Here is a 21,254-nt window from a genome sequence, read left to right as displayed (position 1 = left end):
CCTTTTGTACTTCCTTTTGCCTAACTCTGTGTTTACGTTGTTCGATTCTAGTCTATCATCTATCTTTGTAATCATCTCACCCGTGATCCATAATTTCCTTGTCCTTTTCCGATTCACGGTTCCTATAGTTTCTTTGGCGGCTTTCAATAGCCCTTTCTTGATGCATTCCCATTTTCTTTGATAGTACTTAGCTCTTTACTCTCATCCATGATTTTATTACAGCCTGCTGATAATCCTTCCTTGTCAATCCATTTAATGCTTCTACATTCCATTTGCTTACCCGCTGCCCCTGCATTATCTTTTTGAAACGGACGCTACACTTCACAACAACTAAGTTGTGATCAGAGTCTGCATCCACTCCTGGTAAACTGTGAGAATTTATCTTACTGTTCCTAAATCTGTGTGAGTTGATGACGCTTGTACCAAATCTATGTCTAACCATAACTGATAATATAACTGATACCTTTCTGGGTCACCTCACATTTTGAATGTTTAGCTATGCCTTATGTGGTTTTGAACCAAAGTATTGGTGATGACTAACCCCTGTCTCCTGCAGAAATCAACTGCTTTCTCCCCGCAGTCATTCTTCGTGCCTAAACCATAGTTCCCCACCTCATCACCATCACTTCCTTTGCCCACCCAGGCATTCCAATCCCCCATCACTGTCAAATGTTTCCCTGAAGGAACACGCATGATTATGTCTTACTACTGATCATTTATCCTATCGACTTCTTCCTCCTTATGATTGCTTGGTGGCATGCCACAACATGCCAAGTTTGTCGGTTCTGCTTTTATCTCTACTAGTATTATTCTATCCGTTGCTTGCTCTATGATGACTGTGCCTTTTCATTCAATATTATGGCAACCCCTCTGTGGCTTTCATCCCCTCTGCTGTGTATTACTCTATAATTTTATCACTCCAGTAATCCCCACTATCCTTCCGTCTCACCTTGTACAGACCTAAAATGTTTATATTTCCTCTTTCCATCTCTCACTTTATATTCTCTAATTTTCCTGTCCTCAGCATTTTACTAGCATTCGAAGTTCCTATTCTAACTAATTTGGTCTTCTTCTTCTGCATCTTCTGTGCTGCTGCTATCCGTTTCGGTTTTGCTGTGTAAAGTTTTCATGAGATGATGACCGCGAATGCCTTGCCTCTCCAGCTCCCGGGCACGACACACAGTTGATTGGGCCGAGTGCCGTAGTTGCCAGGACTCATATTCTATATATTGTCCGTCATAAAGGTCTTGGGAATGATAGTTGAGGTGGTTTCCCATTGCCTTCCTCAATAGTGTATTTAACTTGACACCATCACTCAATGGCCACCCCAATGGGGTCAGATGCCTTTGCAGCCGCCTCACTGAGGAACAGACGCTGCGTGAACTGCCTTTCGTCTGGCTCCTAACCTTCAACCTGTATGGCATTGGTGACCCTCCAGAAGCAATTATCATTACTCCCACCAGCACAGGTCTAGGGTTCATCAGAATGCACAAGCCCTTGCACCAAATCAAGGTTGTTGTCCATGGGAGGATCTTCTACATCTACTTAATACCCCGCAAGCCGCCGCAAGGGCGTGTGGCGGGGGGTGCTAGGACACCATTTTTAGAAAAGAAAATTTAAATTTAGAAAAGAAAAAGAAAAAAAAAACCGCATGCAATAACCACAAAATCACATTAAAAAAAAACATGGCATACATTCATGCATGAACACTTACACCCCACACACATGCAAACACTCAAACTACCAACTAACATACTATACACATGCACCTGAAAGTATACCTAACATCTCTATAGTGTTTAATTTGGTTCCGACTTGTAAATTCAACGTTTTTAATATTTCTAAAGTGACTTTGGTTTCTTGCTATTATGATTTCTGATTGTTCGGGGAAAGAATGAGTATTTGTACCTATTTGTCTTGGAATCTATCTCCCTTAGTTTATCTTTGTGGTCTGATCTACCTAAGTAGTGTGGGGCCATTATAATTCCTTCAGTGTCATAGTTAAACTCGTTTGTTCTGAAACTTTCTAAAAGTCTAAGCCTCGCTTGTTCTCTCCGCACTTCAAGTGGTTCCCAGCCTAAATCCCCTAAGAGACCTGTCACACTTGTGTTTTTATCATAACAATTTTTAACGAATCTAGCGGATTTTCTCTGGACTTTATCTAATTCTTTTTGCCAAATTTTCTCCCACGGATCCCAAATACTTGCGGCATATTCCAAATGAGGTCTAACTAGAGCAAAATAACACCTCTCTTTAACTTTTTCATTACATTTCCCCACCACCCGTTTTATGAAGCCAAGTTTCTTTAAAGCTGATCCGCATATTGTCCTGATATGTGCTCCCCATGAAAGGCGTGGTGTTAGAACAACCCCCAAATATTTAACTTGATTTGCCGTAGTCAATACTGAACCCTCTATTTTGTAGTTTATATCCTGTTCCTCGCTTCCTTTATTCCAAAATTTCAAAACTGCGCATTTATCTATATTCAGTGTTAATCCCCATTTATTGCACCATTCCGAGATATTGTCTAAGTCTCTAGAGAGTAGCTCGCGATCTAGTTGGCTCCTTATTTCCCTGTATATCACCGTGTCGTCAGCAAATAACCTTAGATTGCTACTAACGTGTGTGCTTAAGTCATTTATGTATATTAAGAACAGAAGAGGCCCTATTACACTTCCCTGGGGGACGCCCGAAGTTACATCTCTTTCCGTTGAGCACAACCCATCTATGACTACTATTTGTTTGCGGTTTGACAAGAAGTCTCTAATCCAATTAATTATTTTCTCATTGATCCCATAGTATTTAAGTTTATGTAACAATTTATTGTGTGGGACTTTGTCGAAGGCTTTTTTGAAATCCAGGAATACTGCATCGACTTGTGTGTTGTTTTCTCCCGATCTAAGTATATCGTGAATGAAGAGACCAAGTTGTGTTTCGCAAGATCTGCTTTTCCTAAATCCGTGCTGGTTGTGGATTAGTATTTCCCTACTATCAAGAAATCTCATAATGTTAGTGACAATAATGTGTTCCAATATTTTACAAGAGATCGATGTTAAAGAAATGGGTCGGTAATTGGTTGGTTTATCCCTATCGCCGCCTTTATAGATGGGAGTTATATGGGCTAGCTTCCAGTCGCGAGGCACTGAGCCTTCTTCTATCGATTTTAGAAAAACAATATGTAAAAATGGGGCAATGTCGTCAGCTAATTCCTTTAATATTCTAGCAGGTATTTCTTCCGGACCAGGTGCCTTGTGTGCTTTGATACTACGGAGCAGATGTACTATTCCCTGCTTGGTCAGTGTAAGATCGCTCATGTGTTCCCCGGGTGGGTGTGGAGGATCGTTTGGTGCATTTGTGTTTTTGTTGTAGACGCTCTGGAAAAAATGGTTTAACATATTTGCCTTTTTCACGCTATCTGTAATGATTTCCCCATTTTCCGTCCTCAAAGAGTGAACAGTGGGACGTTTACCCTGTATTTCCCTAACATAGGACCAGAATGACTTTGGATTTTCCTCAAGATATTTGCTTAGCATTTTAGATTTAAAAGAGTGTAGTGCTGTGCGCATAATACTTTTCGTCTTACTACGACATTCTTTTAGTTGCTGTTTGGTTGTATTCATATAAATTATATCGTTACTTTTTAAACTCTTTTTAAAATTTGACTGTAGCTTTCTTTGCCTTCTTAATGCCGATCTGACTTCCCCGTTGTACCATCTAGGTTCCTTACTGTCGCATTTGAGTTTGGACGGGATGTACGTCTTTATTCCTTCGCGTAAAATATTTAAGAAATAGTTCCAAGTGTTCTCTGTATTTGTTGTCAGTGTTTTTGTGATGTATTCTGGTATTTTTATGTTTAAATATTCTCTTAGTCCGTTAAAATTTGCCTTGTTGTACAGGTATATTTTACGCTTTTCTTTGTTTATTTTGATGAACTTAGTTTTTAACTCTACAAGAATAGCCTTATGGTCACTGATTCCGTCTATTATTTCAATGTTAGTAATGATTTCGGGCATAGAAGTCGCAAAGATGTCTAGTATGCTTTGGCCCCGTGTTGGTGATTTAACAATTTGTTCTAAGGAGTGTTTTGTCAGTATATGAAGGAGTTCTTGGCATGAATCTCTGTTTTTGGCAGATTTTCCTACGCAGTAGTTGTCCCAGTCAATTGATGGTAGATTTGTGTCACCAGCGATTATAGTAATACTGTTGCTTTGTCTGCTGCTGATAGTGGATATTTGTTCGTCGAGCTTGTGTAGGACATCTGTGTTAGAATCTGGGGGTCTATAAAATGAACGCACGTATAGGCTTCTGCCATTGTAGTCCTTAATGTTGCACCAAACGCTTTCTATGTCATCTACGTCGCATTCATATCGTTGGCTACTAAGATATGCAATATGATATCTTATGCAATAGGATCATGCATATGCCAGTGAGTGTCTGTCATTGTCCAACTTTTTTATAACATTCTTAAAGCTGTGTAAATATCAAGCCTTCTTTACACCAGAACCATGAGTTGAGGAGAATAACAAAGCATAGGTGTCCATTCCTTCGTGTCTAGAGTACTCATACAGTTGTGTTGGGCCTTAAACTCCACATTTAACACTTTCTTTCCATAAGTAACCTTATCCAAAGGTTGAACAGTTTGCTGCTCCACATTTCACTGTACCCTGAGCTAATTCACTTCTGCTATAATTAAAATAGGGGGATTGGGATGGTGCAGTGGCTAACGTACTGGCTGCTCACCTAGAGGGCCCATGTTCAAATCCTGGAGGCAGCAAATCTCTTTCACTGGTGTCATGAGCCCTGCTTGAGGTGCTTTGTGGAGAGCACTTTGAGTAAGCACACCATATGCTGGCTTCCACCTTTAAATGTAAGCATTAATAACCCATTCAAAAGGATTAATGAAGGAGAATCAGAACAGTTGGATGCAGTCTAGTATGTTGACGTGACACCTTCAGATGATGAGGAGGAAGAGACTTTTGCAGATTTGTGAATGGGTGGAAATTTGATGGAATGCCGTGAACTGCGAGACCGCTGTAGAAATGTGGATGTGTTAACTTACTTGATGACACAAGAGGACAATTCATGTAATGCTAAAATTCAATTTCTCAAGAAGTGGCTTCAACTAATTCTTGATATAGCTTTGGAGATTAACTCCTGGGTTTTGTGGTGGGCAATGAAAAGGCACCCAGTACTGGTGTATCCTATACGGTAATTGAATTATATGTAAGAAGTTCTGGTCTTTGTGACGCCTATCTAGTCTTGGGAATAGGTACTTCAATTCTTTTTCTATTTTCTTATAAATGTAATCAACATGGTCATCAAAGAATGAAGCTGAGACCGCCATTACACGGGTGTTTTTAAGTCATCTTGGAATTGAATCTTGTCAGATTCAAATCACATCTTGCACCATATACTTTTTTCAAGAAAACTTCTTCCTTGAGGGCTTAGCTGTTAGCTTGCATGCTGGTTTTTCTATATTTAACTTCAAATTTCTTTATTATTAGCTATTTTATAATAATACTTGAATCCATGTCAACTTAATAGTTTATTTATTTTTCATTTTTTCCAGCCATTGTGTGTGCATACCGTTCACAGGTTTAAGCGTGCATTATCACAACACGAGTGCATATCATCCATGTGAAACAAAAAGACAGCTCTTGTAACACACATAATGTAGGGTTTAAAATGAGCAGAAATTTCGATAAATGTTTTGTCTAAAATTCAAGTCCAAAGAACCGATAATAATGAAGTGTCTTCTTGACCTTCAGGTGAAGCCCATTCATTACATGATGTTGACTCTGAAAGAGAGTGGGTTTGGAATGCTAAGTGGGGAGAGAGAGGAAGTTGGAGCCGAAGATGGTTTGTTGCCAAGGGGTCTGCCCTTACACCTTCGTGTCTCATACCATGACGACACTGGCGCAATGTTTTCTGCTGCAAAACGTAATTTACATTTTCGAACTAATCGGTAAGTGGCCATTGTGTTAAAAAAAACCTCAGTAATGATTGCATATATCATTGGCTTGTATGCCGATGAGTATAATATAGCATATTTTATGGACACATGATGGGTCAGTACCAGTTTGATGTGTACAAGATGCCAAGTATGATACCAGGCCTGATGATGCTGCACTGCTTAAAACAAGGTTGCATTTAAGTTCATTTTATTTGTGGAATCGCAGTGTTATTTTGACATTATTCAAGTATGAAACCACTAACCACATGCATTCATGATACTACTTAGTACGAGCTGTTATGTTTCAAATTGGCCCATTTGTATTGAAAATGAATTTGCGTACTGGATTAAAGGCTACATTGAAAATAGTTTTTAACAAGGTATTATAAAGCATCACTTAAAGGCCAATATTTCTATAATAATAATTCTTTTACTGTGCTCAATCATGACAAAGAATAAGAATGATATGTTTTAACTTGTCTTAGAAATGTTATAATTAGATATAAATGAGGCATTCATTCACATTTTACTGTGGTAGTTGTCCATGGTGAGGGGAAGGCACCAGCGGAGGGAGTGTTGAAAATGATATGTAATATCCAGGCCCGATAATATGTATACATATTACAGGCCCGATGTTCACAAACATCATGTGTCATTTCTGTAAAACTCCCTTTTTGAGTGTTAACTTTTTATACTGGAACAACTCATTGCATCCATGTGTGAAAGGTATTATTGAAAAGCACCTTTCAGCAGCTTTAAGAGATCTCCGTCACCATTTTATGCAGACTAGGACTCATATGCCTCTTGGTGGAGCCAATAATGAATCTACCCAATGGGTAATTGATGCTCTGCTGAACTATAGTGATGGTGTGAAATGCTTAAAGGAAATGAATGAAAACTGGATAGCCGAGACCCTAAACTTGGCCATAACCATTCCCTTAATCAAATCTCTCAAATCTAAAAATTGCTAAAAGAAGCCTCTATTAAGTCCCTTAATACTGATACGGAGAATTGCATTCGCAAAAGTTGTGAATCTAAATTAAAGAAAAATATTTCCCATTTCCCAACAGATATAGCAGTGATGGGCTACCGAATAGTAAAAAGTTGTGACACTTGCTTTATCACATCAAAAATAGTTTCATTTTCTTCACAAAATTGTTGCCGTTTCTCGATCAGTGCTTGTTCAACTCATCCGTGGAGTGTGCACTTGAGAAATATCCAGTTACAATACTTTCCTGCAAACTGTACTATTAAGCTCCAGCCACTGGATTTAGATATAATCCACTCATTAAAGGTGCATTATCATAGAATTATGGTATGGAAATTGATACCTCTGCACGATTGTGGTAGAAATGCAATAGCAATCAAATTGAGTGTGCTGGATTCCTTACGCTACATATCATGGGAAGCAAGTTGAGGAATCTGTAATACTGCTGTAGGAAGGCAGGATTTTGTGCTGATTGCGATGAAGAAATTCCAGTTGAAGTAACTCGTGTTTATGGTGGTGATATTACAGAAAATGACGGGCTAATTGTAAATTTTTGGAGTTTGTCCAACTAGATTCTTGTACACCTGCAACCTTCTGTTGTGGGTGCTTATTTCTTTCAGTTCCCCGAGGAGGGCTGCTTGGGTCAAATACGTGTATTGCATCTGCCTTGTGGCCGCAATACTGGTATCCGACGCACGCCCTCGTCTTTCACTGTTTGTTGCTGTCTCTTGACTTTGCTCAACTTTAGTAATATTCTCCCAGTATTTAGACCCTCTTTGAATGTGAGAGTGAGTGTCTGTTCTGTGTTTGTCCGGAATTATTTCCCATGAACAGTCACGGATATTGTGTATGTGGTCAGAACCCAGGCATCTTTAGTGGAGTTTTTCAACCCTTTGAAGGATTCCATTTTGGGTTTAGGCCGGTAGTTGGTCACTGGCGAGGAAGTAACATTCCCGCCCGCAAACCTCTACAGGTACAAGGGTATTATGGTTGGGAGGTTGTGGTTGGTCACTGTCCTGGAACTCCTTCTCTCACAAACCATCACAGCAATTTATAGTTTTCCTTTTGGACGAGTGGTGCTGATTCATTATGGCTGCAGGAGATTTTCTTCAAGTTTCTTAGATTCTCACGTTGTGTCAACAGTTGATGACATTTTGGATGGATACCTGGACAAAATTGCTAATGTAAAAGACACGAAGGTTGAAGAAATTCTATACCTTCATACTGAGATGTAGTTTGTGTTGTTCACTATTTAAGAAATTATTCATCGGGTGGTAATTGATACAAGAAAATGCTTGACAAACTGCAGAAAATTGGAAATAAGTACATGATATCTATAAGCATAAGAAATTCCAGCAGTTTTATCAGGCTCTTTTGTTAAATAATGATGTTAATAATAATAATGCTAGTAACTTAATTGTTCCATTGGTCAAATAAATGTCATAGAACATGGTTGGTATTGTAATGTAAAGAATTAAATAATACCCACAATATTATTACACGGAATGCAATAGCACACAAAAGAAAAGCATCATTCCAATTTACAATTTGTCACAAGTATTCATTTATACTGTAATAACACTTGAGGAGTAATAGCTCCTTAAGTTCAATTTTTAAAGCTGTCACAGTGAACTTATTTTTTCTATTCGTTGGCAGTTTATTATAAATGAGGCTGCATGATGGAGACAAGACAACTCCATTGGCCAGATAGGAACCAATTTGCATTGTATATCAGTGTCAGGGTCTTAAATGAGGCAGTTAAAAATGAGAATAATTCAAGTGAGGTAGATCAACATGAGAATGCCAGTGTAGATTTTCACTCTGATATAATGCCAAAAATGCTATGGACCTGGACCGGGGAATACATTCTTGTGAATCTGTTCTAAGAAGAGGACTTAAATTAGGTGGATTGATTTCATTATGACATTGTAAACAAATATGTTTTATTCTCATTCAATAACAAGTTGTTTTACCTATGCCAGCTTTACATGTTCATTAGAGAATGCTGAGCAGAGGTGTTAACGTAATGAAATTCTCTCCCATGCTTAATGTGGAAGTATCATCAGCATATAATATTATTTCACTGTTGGGTGCATAAGTGTGAAGATTAGTAATGAATAAATAAAAGTGGACCTAGTATTTAGCCTTGGGTCCTCAACAGTATGTTTCAACTAGGTGGGACCTAAAATGCTGGCCCAAGAGTTATGCTTGAACTTTATCTGAACCAACATCCTTATGATTTGGATGGTCAGATCTGATCCACAATAAAGCTATGCCATTAACCCATGTATTCAATAATTTGGGGCAGAGGATGTTGTGATTTATAGTATCAAATGCTTAAGACAATTAAAAAAAGATGCCAGTTGTCTTTTTTTGATAAGAAAGTCCCCGAATGATCTTGTTCAAAAGTTGAAAGTTTGCAGTTGTGGTTGAGTTTCCCTTTATAAACCGTGTTAGTAAATATGAAGAGCTTGAAGTGCTTAAATAAATGACAACTTAACTATAAAACAGCTTTTCAAAGATTTTAGAGAATAGAGAAATGATGGTAATTGGCTTATAATGGTCTGCTTCTCTGTATGATCCCTTATCTATGAATTGGAACTATCAAGGAGGTTTTGAGTGCGATGTGAAAATGACCTTTGTATAGAGGAAGATTAAAAACATCAAGGAGCGGATGAGAGAGAATCCCAGCTGCCCGTTGGGCGTAACGATAGGCATTGGTAACCCCATGGTACCTCACAGACTATTTGTTTTCAAAAGTTAGGAGGATTCTTTTCAGCTTTGTTTAGAGTCGCTTGTTTTGAGAAATGTTGACTTAAGACAGGCTGTTACACTGTGAATCAACAGACTAGCACTTTTCCCAATTTGGTAAAATTGATTGTTGAGTTGATTTTCAATATCAACTGGTTTTGATACTGGAATGTATATGATAGAAGTTTAGAAAAGGGAGATTTTTTGGCTCAAATTACTTGTCCGTTGTTTAATTACATTCAGTGTTGCTTTGCTTAGATTACTTGAGGTTGAAATGAGCTGGTTGAAGTAATTTATCTTAAATGCATAAATATTGCTTAATATTGTGTAAGAAGTGTTTCATATTTTTTATGGAGACAGTAGTCTAAAAATGCGCCCAGAAAATCTAGATTTCTTACCTTAGCCCCTGTCAACAGCTCTGGTGGAAATATGACATTTCTATGACCCGGTTTGGAAGTAATGGTTTTTGTAGGGAAGGCATGGTTATGAATCATTACAAACTTATTGAGGAAATGATTAAATTTAGAAGCAGTATCAAGTGTGTTAATGAATGACACATTTTCTGGCGTAACATGGTGGAAATCCTTCATGACGAAAGAAGACATTTTGCATTCCCACGTAGTATGTTTTTTGCTAGGCTTCATTACAGCGTAACGTCCTCAGGTCAACTGAATATTCTTAGATGTAAAATATAATGAATTCACATGTAATTATTCTATGTTCTGATAAGGAAGGAGAAATATATTTACTTTTACATATTTTATGTATCCAAGATGTTAAGTGTATTTTTGTCATTTTAGTCATCATATATCAATTAATGGAGAGATCTAGTGTCAAAAAGTGCACAAGGAAGAATCAAAATACTTTGCGTGTCCACGAGTGAGTATTTATTACTGCCGACTTGTTTCATTACACTTGTGCATCTGATTGTGCTACAGTGTAGCAAAACCATTTGGCAACAATAAATTCTATCCTGTGGAAATGCAGGGTATTTTGATTCTTCCTCGTGCCCTTAAATGGAATTTCACTGGGTATAAGCCTCAACTATCTCTCAAATACTGTTTAAAAGGCAAATAATAATCCTGCATATTTTCATATAATGTATGTTTCTTACTTTTACCTTTATTCCAGTAATTAAGCATGTAAAAGTAAAAATTTCCCTTTCGCTGTCATTTAAACTTTTTTCTGGGGTCTCTAGGAAAGTTTAAATAAGGGGTTCTACTGTATTTTAATGTTTTTTTTAGCAAGTCAACCTTTTTTTAGAGGCACATCAGTTCACAAAATTGATGGGCTTCATTTAATCCTAATGAATGGATGAAAAAATGCGTTTTCTTCCAGTTCATTAAGTCATTAATGCAGAATGCTGATAAGTTAAAAAATAATAAAAAATGGCCACATAAATTTTTTGATGCAATCCCTTGGGAGGCATGATAGGTGGATGCGGAGTATTTTAATTCTGGGTGGAATGTTAACGTGTGTGATAGAGGGGGAGGCAAGGTAGAGGGAGGGAAAGGATAGGTAGAGGTGCCTGTTGGACAGACTGAAGGAAGGATGGAAGTGTGTTGAATTGGAGGAGGCTTCAATGTAGTGTGAGATGCCAATTTGTGCCCTGTTATACAAAGCTAAGAAATATACGTAGATGTATTCAAAATATTCATACTCAATAATTTGGCAGTGCTCGCTGAATATAGGAAATAATAAGGGCATTGAAGTTTTGAGAATTCTAGTCCAAATATTACCTTCTCATCACTGTCCCAAGTGCTTCTTTATCTTTATTGGAATTCATGTGGAGTTTGAAATGAGTATGTATGAATGTGTCATTTGTTGGTGCCCAATGAATTTTATGAATTTTTGTTTATTTATCTTGGCATTGAGCTTTGGTGATTTGAATGCTGACTCTCCTTATAGGGCAGACCTGATGCGCATCTCTCATGGAGAGGGCAATGACACCCTTAACGTGGATGTCATCGAGTCTGGGGAGACGATGCTGAAGGTGTGGGGTGAGGGAGGCAGCACTGTGGAGAAGGAAGGGGAGAACCAAATGATGGTGGTCCCCCCTGTCATGGACTACGTCAAACTCCACGTGGGAGAGGTCATTCTTCCTGCTAAGGTTATTCACTCCTGCCCTTGCAATTGCTCGGATCACTATTCAATGCCTGTGCTTATGCATGGGCCACTCCTATGATGAGATTTTCTATAGGGCATGATGATATAGCTTCATGAAAATTTCAGCTTCAACCTTGTCAGTTAATGCTTCCTTCGTTCCAAATATAGCAATGTTAAAAGCTGGGCTCAGTTACTGATTAAGACTGTCTCTCTCCTCTGTGGAGACTTGCCATTATGTGCTTCTAAATACAGTACCATCCATCACATTGGAATTCAACATTGGATATTAGAATGTCAGCCAGGGAATAATATCACTTAAGTAGTACTTCATCGAGCAAAAGGTGTACACAAATTAACAGAATGACCAGGGCAGAAATGTCACAAAAGGTGAGAAATGTAATGGGTCGAAGGCAAGAAAAACAAAAGCCGAACTTTCATGAAGAAATTGAAAATAAGCAACTTAGCTTTTCCACATGGAAAATATTTTATTTATGACCTGGGTTTCATTATTGAAGATGAAGAGGCTAGTTGAAAATAGAAAGCAATGGGAAAATGCATCATCCATAAACCAACCAGCAGGTTGTTAACCAAAGAAGAAGAACCAAGGGTGGACTCCAAGGTTCGCTGTCCATAACTGTTTATTGGTCAAGTACTCACACTTATGGTTTTCCCTTGCAAGGGTTTCGTGGGATGACGACCGCGGAAGCCTTGCCTCCCCCGCTGCCGGGCACGACACACGGCCGATTGGGCCGAGCCCCGTGGTTGCCAGGACTCAAAATATCTCTATTGTCCATCATATTTTTCTTGGGAATGATAATTGAGGTGGTTTCCCGTTGCCTTCCTCAATAGTGTTCTTAACCTGACACCATCACTTACTGACCGCCCCACTGGGGTCAGACGCTGCGTGGACTACCTTTCGTCTGGCTCCTAACCTTCGACCTATCTGGAAATGAAGAGGTAGGAAGAAGCGTAGTTAACATAGAGCAGGTAACGGATAGAATACTACTAGTAGAGATAAAAGCAGAACCGACGAACTTTGTTATTATTCAGGTATACATGCCACCGAGCAACCATAGGGAAGAAGAGATAGGATATACGATCAGTTAGAGGACATAATCGCGTGTGTTCCTGCAGGGAAACATTTGATAGTGATGGGGGATTGGAATGCGACGGTAGGCAAAGGAAGAGATGGTGATGAGGTGGGGGACTACGGTTTAGGCACGAGGAATGACCGCGGGGAGAAAGCAGTTGAGTTCTGCAGGAGACAGGGGTTAGTCATCACCAACACTTGGTTTAGACACCACAAAAGACGCAGGTATACATGGAAAATGCCAGGTGACTCAGGAAGATATCAGCTAGATTATATCCTGGTTAGACACAGGTTTAGGAACAGTGTGATAAATTCCCACAGCTTCCCGGGAGCGAACGTGGACTAAGACCAAAATTTAGTTGTTATGAAATGTAGCGTACGTTTCTAAAGATAAGGCAGGGGCGGTGAGTTAGAAAATGGAATGTGGAAGCATTAAATGGTTTGAAAAGGAAGGAATACCAACAGGTGGTAGAGAAAATCATGGAGGATGGTAAAGGGCTTAGTACTATCGAAGGAAAATGGGAAATGATCAAGAAAGGGTTGTCTAAAGCGGCAAAAGACACTATTGGAACCGTTAACGCTAAAAGGACTAGGAAACCATGGATCACGGATGAGATGATTACAAAGATGGATGAGCGGCGAAAATGGAAGAATATAAATACAGAATTAGGCAAAATGAAGTACAAAGAATTGAACAATAAATTGAGGCGGGCAACAAATAAAGCAAAAGAAGCATGGTGGAAGACGCAGTGCGAGGATATGGAGAGTCTGCAGAGGAAGGGTGAAATCGGTGGGCTGTACAGCAAAGTTAAATCGTTATCGGGAAGTAAGAAAGGAAGAGCTATGCTAACAGTTAGAGATAAGGCGGGTAAGGTAATAGTTGACGCAGGAAAGATCCAAGAGAGATGGAAGGAGTATATAGAAGAACTGTATAGTAAAGAACTCAGACCAACAAAGTTAGACATTGAAAAAGAAAATGATGTAGAGGAAGACAGCTTAGGCCCAGGCATACTAGACAATGAGATAGAAAGGGCATTAAGGGAGATGAAACTAAATAAGGCCGTGGGGGTAGATAACATTCCCGTGGAACTTTTAAAATGCTTAGGAAAATGTGGGAGGAAGAGGCTATATGGGCTGATCTGTAGTATTTTTCAGGAGGGAATCTGGCCGGATGACTTTGTGAGATCAGTTTTAGTTCCTATTCCGAAAAAGGTAAAGGCCACATCATGTGAGGACTATAGAACAATTAGTTTGATATCCCACGCAGCTAAAGTTGTTCTCAGGATCATAAACAAAAGGATAGAGAGTAGGACAAATGATTACTTAGAGGATGATCAGTTTGGGTTTAGGAAGGGGAGAGGTACGCGTGATGTCATTGCAGTAATGAGATTATTAATCGAGAGGAATATAGAACACAACCAGGAGGTATTTGCCTGTTTCATAAATTTCGAAAAAGCGTTTGAAAGAGTGAATTGGGAAAAACTAATGAGTATATTGCAGAAAATAAGAATAGATTGGAGGGAAAGGAGGCTAATCCGCAACCTGTACATGTCTCAGACTGCTCAGGTGCGAGTGCGGAACGGGGAGTCCGGTTGGGCAGTGTTAGGAAGAGGTGTAAGGCAGGGTTGCCTATTATCACCGGTGCTGTTCAACCTGTATCCAGAGGAAATGATTAAAGAGGCATGGGAAGAACTCGAGGTAGGAATGAAAGTGGGCGGGGAATTCGTAAAATCAGTTAGGTTTGCTGATGACCAAGCTTTAGTTTGTCAGTCAGCCAAGGGGCTGCAAGCATTGCTTAGCGAATTGGAAATTCAGTGTGACAGGTATGGGATGAGGATCAATGTTAATAAAACAAAGGTTAGGCGATTTTCTAGAAAGAAAAAGGCTAAGCTTAACATTAAAGTAGGAGGGCAAAAACTAGAGCAGGTAGAACAGTTTACGTATCTCGGTAGTGTTTTGGACCAACACGGTCAAAGTAGTAGGGACGTAAGGCGAAGAATTGTGCTAGGCAAAGAGGCTTTCACGTGGAGGAGGGAGTTAATGACGGGGATGTTGAGTAAGAATGTTAAGGAAAGACTCGTAAAAACTTTAATTTGGAGTGTGGCTATGTACGGCGTGGAAACGTGGTCATTGAAGCAGGAGGATAGACTTAGACTGGAGGCTTTTGAAATGTGGGTGTGGAGAAGAATGGAGAAGGTGAAATGGGCAGAGAAGAAAACAAATGAGGAAGTCCTTGGTATGGTGGGCGAAGAGAGGGGTTTGTTGGGAGCAATTCTATGGAGGCAGGAAAAGTGGCTGAAGGGGGTATTAACCGGCAGCGGGACGTTGAAGACTGTAATAGAGGGGAGAATGTTAGGCAAACGAGGAAAGGGAAGGAACAGGATAGGGATGTTGGACGGGATGAAGGGAGGAAGAAAGTACTCAGAGATGAAGAGGGAACTGATATAGAGTAGGATGATGGATTTTTTGTTAGGAATAATAAAATGTTTGTTTGATAGTTGTGTCCATCCAAAAACCTACCTTAACCGGTAGATTACCTTAAAAAATAAAAACTCACACTTATATTGCAGCAACTGACCTCCACATCTAGAGGTTGGCCCCTGATTCCTCCAAGGCCAGCCATGATCAAATGAATATGAGTAACAAACGAAATACGAGGGCAAGTCAATAAATAATTTTCAAAACTGAATAGAGGCAATAATAATGAATGTAACATCCTGAAATTTATTTCACTCTTGTGCCTCTTTACCCTTTACAATCAGACGCTCATCCCATCTCTTTACGAGTCCTTGATATGAGCCGGCAGCAAAGGAATCTTCTGTTTGCTGTCCTGTTACTGTACCAGTAATCTCTGTGGCCTTAAGGCCACCTAAATGATTTTTCCTGGGGCCCGAACAGATGGCAATCAGCGACAGCCAAGTAGCGACTGTACAGTGGATGTTCCGAGTGTTAAGTGTTTGTAACAGCTCCTCTCTTACTGATGTTTGCGACTTCTTTATTGACTTGCCTTTGTATTTATATAAGTAGATGAGGGTAATCCCAAAAGTAAGGTCTCTATTTTTTTTAGAAATAGAAAGTTATTGAAAAACGTTTATGTTCAATAATTTTAAATTTTAAAGCTTGAGCATTCCTCCTTTTCTACATCTAATCACTTTCATGTGCTCGTTCATGTATCATAGCTCTTAGGCTTAATTCTCATTCATTCTTTCCATCACTTTTGCCAGCTTCAGCCAGCCTTTCAAGCTGTGGGCAATTGAATTATGACATAACTGATTCAACCTTGAGAAATCTTATGTCGAAGATCTGAAAAAACTCATTTGTTTGTATTTCCTTAATATCCATGAATGCGTTTGAATTCTCTATGTTCAGTCACTTTTTTGTTGTCATCTCTTGTGTGCATATATAATGTTTTCTCTTTTGCAGCCTTTGTTGACTGTTGGTGACGTCATCTGCTTCCATGCTGCTGCGTCTGTTTCCCAGCCGGCTGCCATGGGGAACTCACGCCGTGCCGGTGGACCGTGGAGGGTCCTCCCATTGAGTGGCGTTGGGGGCAGGAGTGTCAGCGAAGGCGACATTCTGAAGCTGGATGAGAAGTCTGGCGTGGGGAAGGCAGTTGGCCCTGGGCTGGCCCTTGTGAGGCTGCAACTGACTGTCTCGGGTGGTATGACCAGCACCGAAGTGGATGTGCGCGCCATTGATTCCGTGAGTGTTTCCGCCCTTCATGGCATCACTGTGGCATGGCATGACCTGACCTTTTTGTCCATTCTGGGGGGGGGGGGAGTTGGAGCCTGAGGTGTTTTAGATTTGACAATTTAGAGATCTCCACTCCCCAAGAAGTAAAGTCTTGGAGCCATGACCCATGAGAAGACACTTGAATGCCGATATGTGAGCCTCCACTTGGTGGTCACCCCTTGGGGCAGAGAAATGTTTTGAGGGGTAATCAAGAGAGGTCGATTGAGATCTCTACCCTTCTCTTTTTCCCTTGGTGCTGACTCTTTTGACCAATATGCTGATATTAAAGTTTATTGCCCTCTCATTATTTTTCTCTTTGATCTTGGAATGCACTCCCTTTGGTATGCATTCACAATGCCTCAAGAATCATTTTCACCATTTCTCTGATTTTTTACATGGCAGAATGACGACAGAAGTGATGGTGTTTCTCATGACGTTGAGTTGTAAGAACGTTATTGAGTCAGTGTGCTGCTTTTTAAAGTTGGAAAACAGTTTAATTTTGATGTTCAAAGGTGATCTATGTGTGATAATGACTCAGCTGAAACAAATGAATCAGCATACATGCGAGGGCTGTCCAGAAAATGACGTACATTTGCGTGTAGTGAGCAAGGTAGTTGGGGGAGCTGTGTGCTTGCTCTATTGACACACATACGACAGCAGTTTGCCTCGAGCTGCAGTGTTTGGAAGGCCCCACCGATTGTTGTTTGTTTACAGTAGTGAGTCACAATGAACAAAACATTTGGAAATCCCAACAAATATAAAATCTGATTGGTGATAAAGTTTTTACTGGCAATAAACTTCAAAGCTACTGACATTCATGGGGAAATTTTTGCTCTGCACTGTCTAAGTGATGAGTGAAAGTGTTGTGCATAAGTGGTGGTGTTAGTTTGAGTGAACGGACAAATGTCCAAGAACTGGTCATCCATCAGTTCATCGGCCACAAGGCCTGGCTGAACACTGCGGTCCTTGTTGTGAATATTGCGGATGTACCTTTGCCTCACTCCGCCTTCACTCTTCATTCTGTCTCCGTACACACTTCACAAAGTTGCCCATGAATTTCAATTGGCTTGTAGTTTTCTGCCGGGAGAAACGTAATCACAGATCAAGCCTCACAACTCGGAGGAGTTTCTATTGCAGCACACATTTTAACAGTTTGCAGTGAGAAAAATAGATAAACCACAGTCCACGTGCTACCACAGCAGGATGCGCACTGAGTGTAGGGACATTTGGACACCTAGATGGTGGTGCTAGCTCTATCAATCGCCATGCTAGGCTGTGCTTAAGTCACTTTCTTGACAGCCCTTGTATAATGAGAAAGTTTTCTTAAATGCCCTGTGAAAAGGTGCCCTTACATCTTGTGTAAAAACCGACATGCCCTGAAATTTAAGTGGCCAAATTGGGAGGAAAAATCGTTAAGTTCTCATGACTGTATAGTACGGGGTAGTTTTATGGGTAATATTAACTGCAATTTTTTGTGTACTCTTGATGATGCCTCACAGTGGCGAAACCACAGTTGGCAATAAATATTAATTGTGGACTTGCTGTGTTTCTATTATGTATGCAATGGACAACTTCCACCGAATAATGGCAAAAACAGTGTATGTCAATCATACCAAGAAGTTGGTACCAGCAGCTAAATGTGTGGTGCTATCTATAAGTTAAGTACAGTCTATTAAATTCAGAATTTTCCTCCCTTGCATCTACACTTAAGGCGACTTCTTTCTGGATATATTGTGGCAAAAACAGTATGAATGGACTAATGTCAGGCATATGTTCAAGCAGTTATGCTACGTATGTTGCTATTTTAGAAAAACTAGAAGAGGTGAAAATTATAAATTTTGATGTCAGTGTTTCCTGTCGGGTTATGTGATGTAATGAAATTGAGTAAAATATGTAATCTGAAATCTTTCTCTCTCTTAGATTGTCTTCCTTTCTTCTGGTGGCCCTGGTAACCTGACAAACTCTCATCCAGAGGTTCCCTTCCAAGTGCCCCTAGTCCTGCTCGGTCCCGAGGATTCAGCTCTTGCCAAGAGGTCTAATGTGATTCCTAGCCCATCGGAAGGGTGGGATAGGGAAGGAGATATGGAGGCTCTTTGTGGGATTGATGTCAACACATTGCGCCCATATCCATTTCGATGTATCCTGCAATTTTCCGAGCAATCACATGTGCCAATTGGACTGCAGGTCGGAGACATCTTCACTGTTCACTCCGGGTTTGATCCAGTCAAAGGTAATTTCTGCCACAGTCTCACCATATGCTTATCCATAATCTCTTATGTCTGTCAATTGCTTTACTTTAATTTGTGAATTCTTACTCATATTTAATTGCAGTGAAATCATGACATAGTTAGAATCTCCATATAATCAGTAATGGCCAATGCACGATTTAATTGCTCTATGATTTATGTGTAAATCAGTAATATTGGGACCTTCAGTGGACACTCAATATTATCAATGATTCAACATCTGCCTAAGTGTGGGCATTTTAAAATTACATGCATATTTCATGGACAACCCCACATTTTTTCCAATCATCTCAGCCTGCCCATTTATAGTTAATTTGCCCTTGAATTAGTCCTAGCTTAGTTGTTTCACTAGCATTTTGTTCAAATGGTAGTCAGTGCACTGTTATGGCTTGTGAATGAATTCAGATTTAAATTGGACCTCTTTAATCAATTTTGTTGACAGCAATTAACTCCGTAAGTGGACACTAATTAAGGCCAAAGTTGAGAGGAACATAGGGGGACTAAATAGAATAAGAGAGAGACTAAATTGGATAGTGGACCGAGGAAGGTCTTTCCAAGTCTCGATTCTGATATGAATAGAAGATTTAAACTGTCTCTATGCATAATTTTTATAAAGTAGATGAGATGACGGGACTGTTCGACAAAATTTTTCTGCCCAAATTTAGTGGAAACTTGAGTAATTTTCTATAGCATTGCCCTAAAAAATGTCCTTCGTTCGTATTAAAATGAAATTATTGGCTTTGTAATCCCGTATACTTAAAAACACGATCTAGGTTTTGATGTTGAACGTCATCTTGAGGTGACTGAGAAATTATAGGATGTAGAATTATACGAAGTACCACCAGTAGATAATACAGTGGAAGCTCATACAATGAGCGTAATTCATTATGCGATCTTTTTCGTGAAGGGAAAACAGTTTTTGCATATAAATTAACGTAAATCATGATAATTGTTCCATGTCAAAGAAATTAAATTATGTAAAGGATTTATTCAAATTCTAATAAATAAATAAAAGAGAATTGTATGTATATTGCTTAGGATTGTGGATCATGATCTTCTTCCATTGCAGATTGAAGCAATGGGGAATGTGAACTCAATTTGTAAAAGCAAAAAAATTGAAATAGTTTATTAATTATGATATGTGCCTAATTCAATTTTACTAGAGAGTTTTCTAGAGATATTTGTTTATTTTAATGCTTCAAAATAATGTAAAAATGCAACTCAGAATTATCATAAAATAATTTTCTGGTGCACATTTTCTACCTTATTAGGGTGATGCCTCATACGCATGGTACTATACAACATTTCTCAGGGCCTCCACATCTCACACAGCCATAGGGGACCATTGCGAACCACACACCCACTGGTGGAGTTTACCTGTTGGCGGAATGATACCATTCGAAAAGAGTCTGACCACCCATAGCGATTACAAAAGGCAGGGCGACTCTGCTGGGCGGTAATACCCAACCAGAAGTGTCTCTCTCTGTCCAAAGTTATTGCGAACAAGTTTTGGACTGATTGATACCATGATAGCGGGGTGGAGTGACACCCCACCCATGTACCCTACCTTTGTCACTCTGCCAGAGGATTCATTCAACATATGGCTGCAATTTGTTTAAATTGGTGATCTTCACATGGCGCATTAAAATCATTAAATTTGGGCTCAGGAGTGCATTAAACACTATTATTTTGCATTAAAAATAGCCAGAGCGGTTGAGTATAAACAGATGAAGTGAAATTAACAATGTTGGTTCTTCAAAAAAGTATTTCATTAAAGCTATGCTGAATTTATCTATTTTATCAATTCAATATAATTATTAATTTGTTTTAGCAATACCTTTGTTATATGCGGCATGTATTTAGTTGATTTCAATATGGAGCTCTTTGAATCTTTATTGTATATACTTTGCTTTTGTTGTTTGAGCAAAATCAGAGAAGTACTGCATGAAACAAAACATTCATGTTTAGAATAAATCCACGAAGGGCATACTTATGAATGCGGGATGTAAGTAACCGCTTTGAAATAAGTGTTGATGAGTTTGTGAAACACTATGTTCTTGTAGATGATTTATTTGGTTATTATTCGTACGTACACAATCGTGAGTTTCCAAATCTCTTAATTTGTTTTTTGGCATTCTTTGTTGATCATCCAGAGCTACTCTAATTATTACCCTTTTATGTTTATGATATTGTAAATAGATAAAATCCCTTTATCCGTATTAAATGAGGCAATGAAGAATTTGTGAGCTACTTCCGTGTTTCCATGTGTGATGTCTTAAGTAATTATTCTTTGGTTCACCATTGCTTGGTGCAAAATCTATTGCTTTAACTTTTTTGTAATCATCAAATATTCATTAGCGAAGAAATCCAAAAACATATTTAAATTGT

The 21,254-nt window shown here is 39.2% G+C and overlaps 1 protein-coding gene across 1 annotated transcript in view; it reads left to right on the top strand.

The window, feature by feature from the left end:
* Gp210 (nucleoporin 210) overlaps positions 1-21,254 on the top strand; it is a 58,643-nt gene that overhangs the window by 22,998 nt on the left and 14,391 nt on the right. Inside the window, exons 7-10 of the mRNA XM_071595790.1 lie at positions 5,769-5,965; positions 11,601-11,802; positions 16,312-16,590; positions 18,541-18,850. Of these exons, the coding sequence (XP_071451891.1) occupies positions 5,769-5,965; positions 11,601-11,802; positions 16,312-16,590; positions 18,541-18,850 (988 nt within the window). The remainder of the gene's footprint in view (positions 1-5,768; positions 5,966-11,600; positions 11,803-16,311; positions 16,591-18,540; positions 18,851-21,254) is intronic.

This window comes from Hetaerina americana, unplaced genomic scaffold (genome assembly GCF_022747635.1).
Source record: "Hetaerina americana unplaced genomic scaffold, ioHetAmer1.1.p SCAF_7, whole genome shotgun sequence".
NCBI classification, from domain to species: domain Eukaryota; kingdom Metazoa; phylum Arthropoda; class Insecta; order Odonata; family Calopterygidae; genus Hetaerina; species Hetaerina americana.
This window is presented reverse-complemented; position numbering and strand designations above follow the sequence as displayed.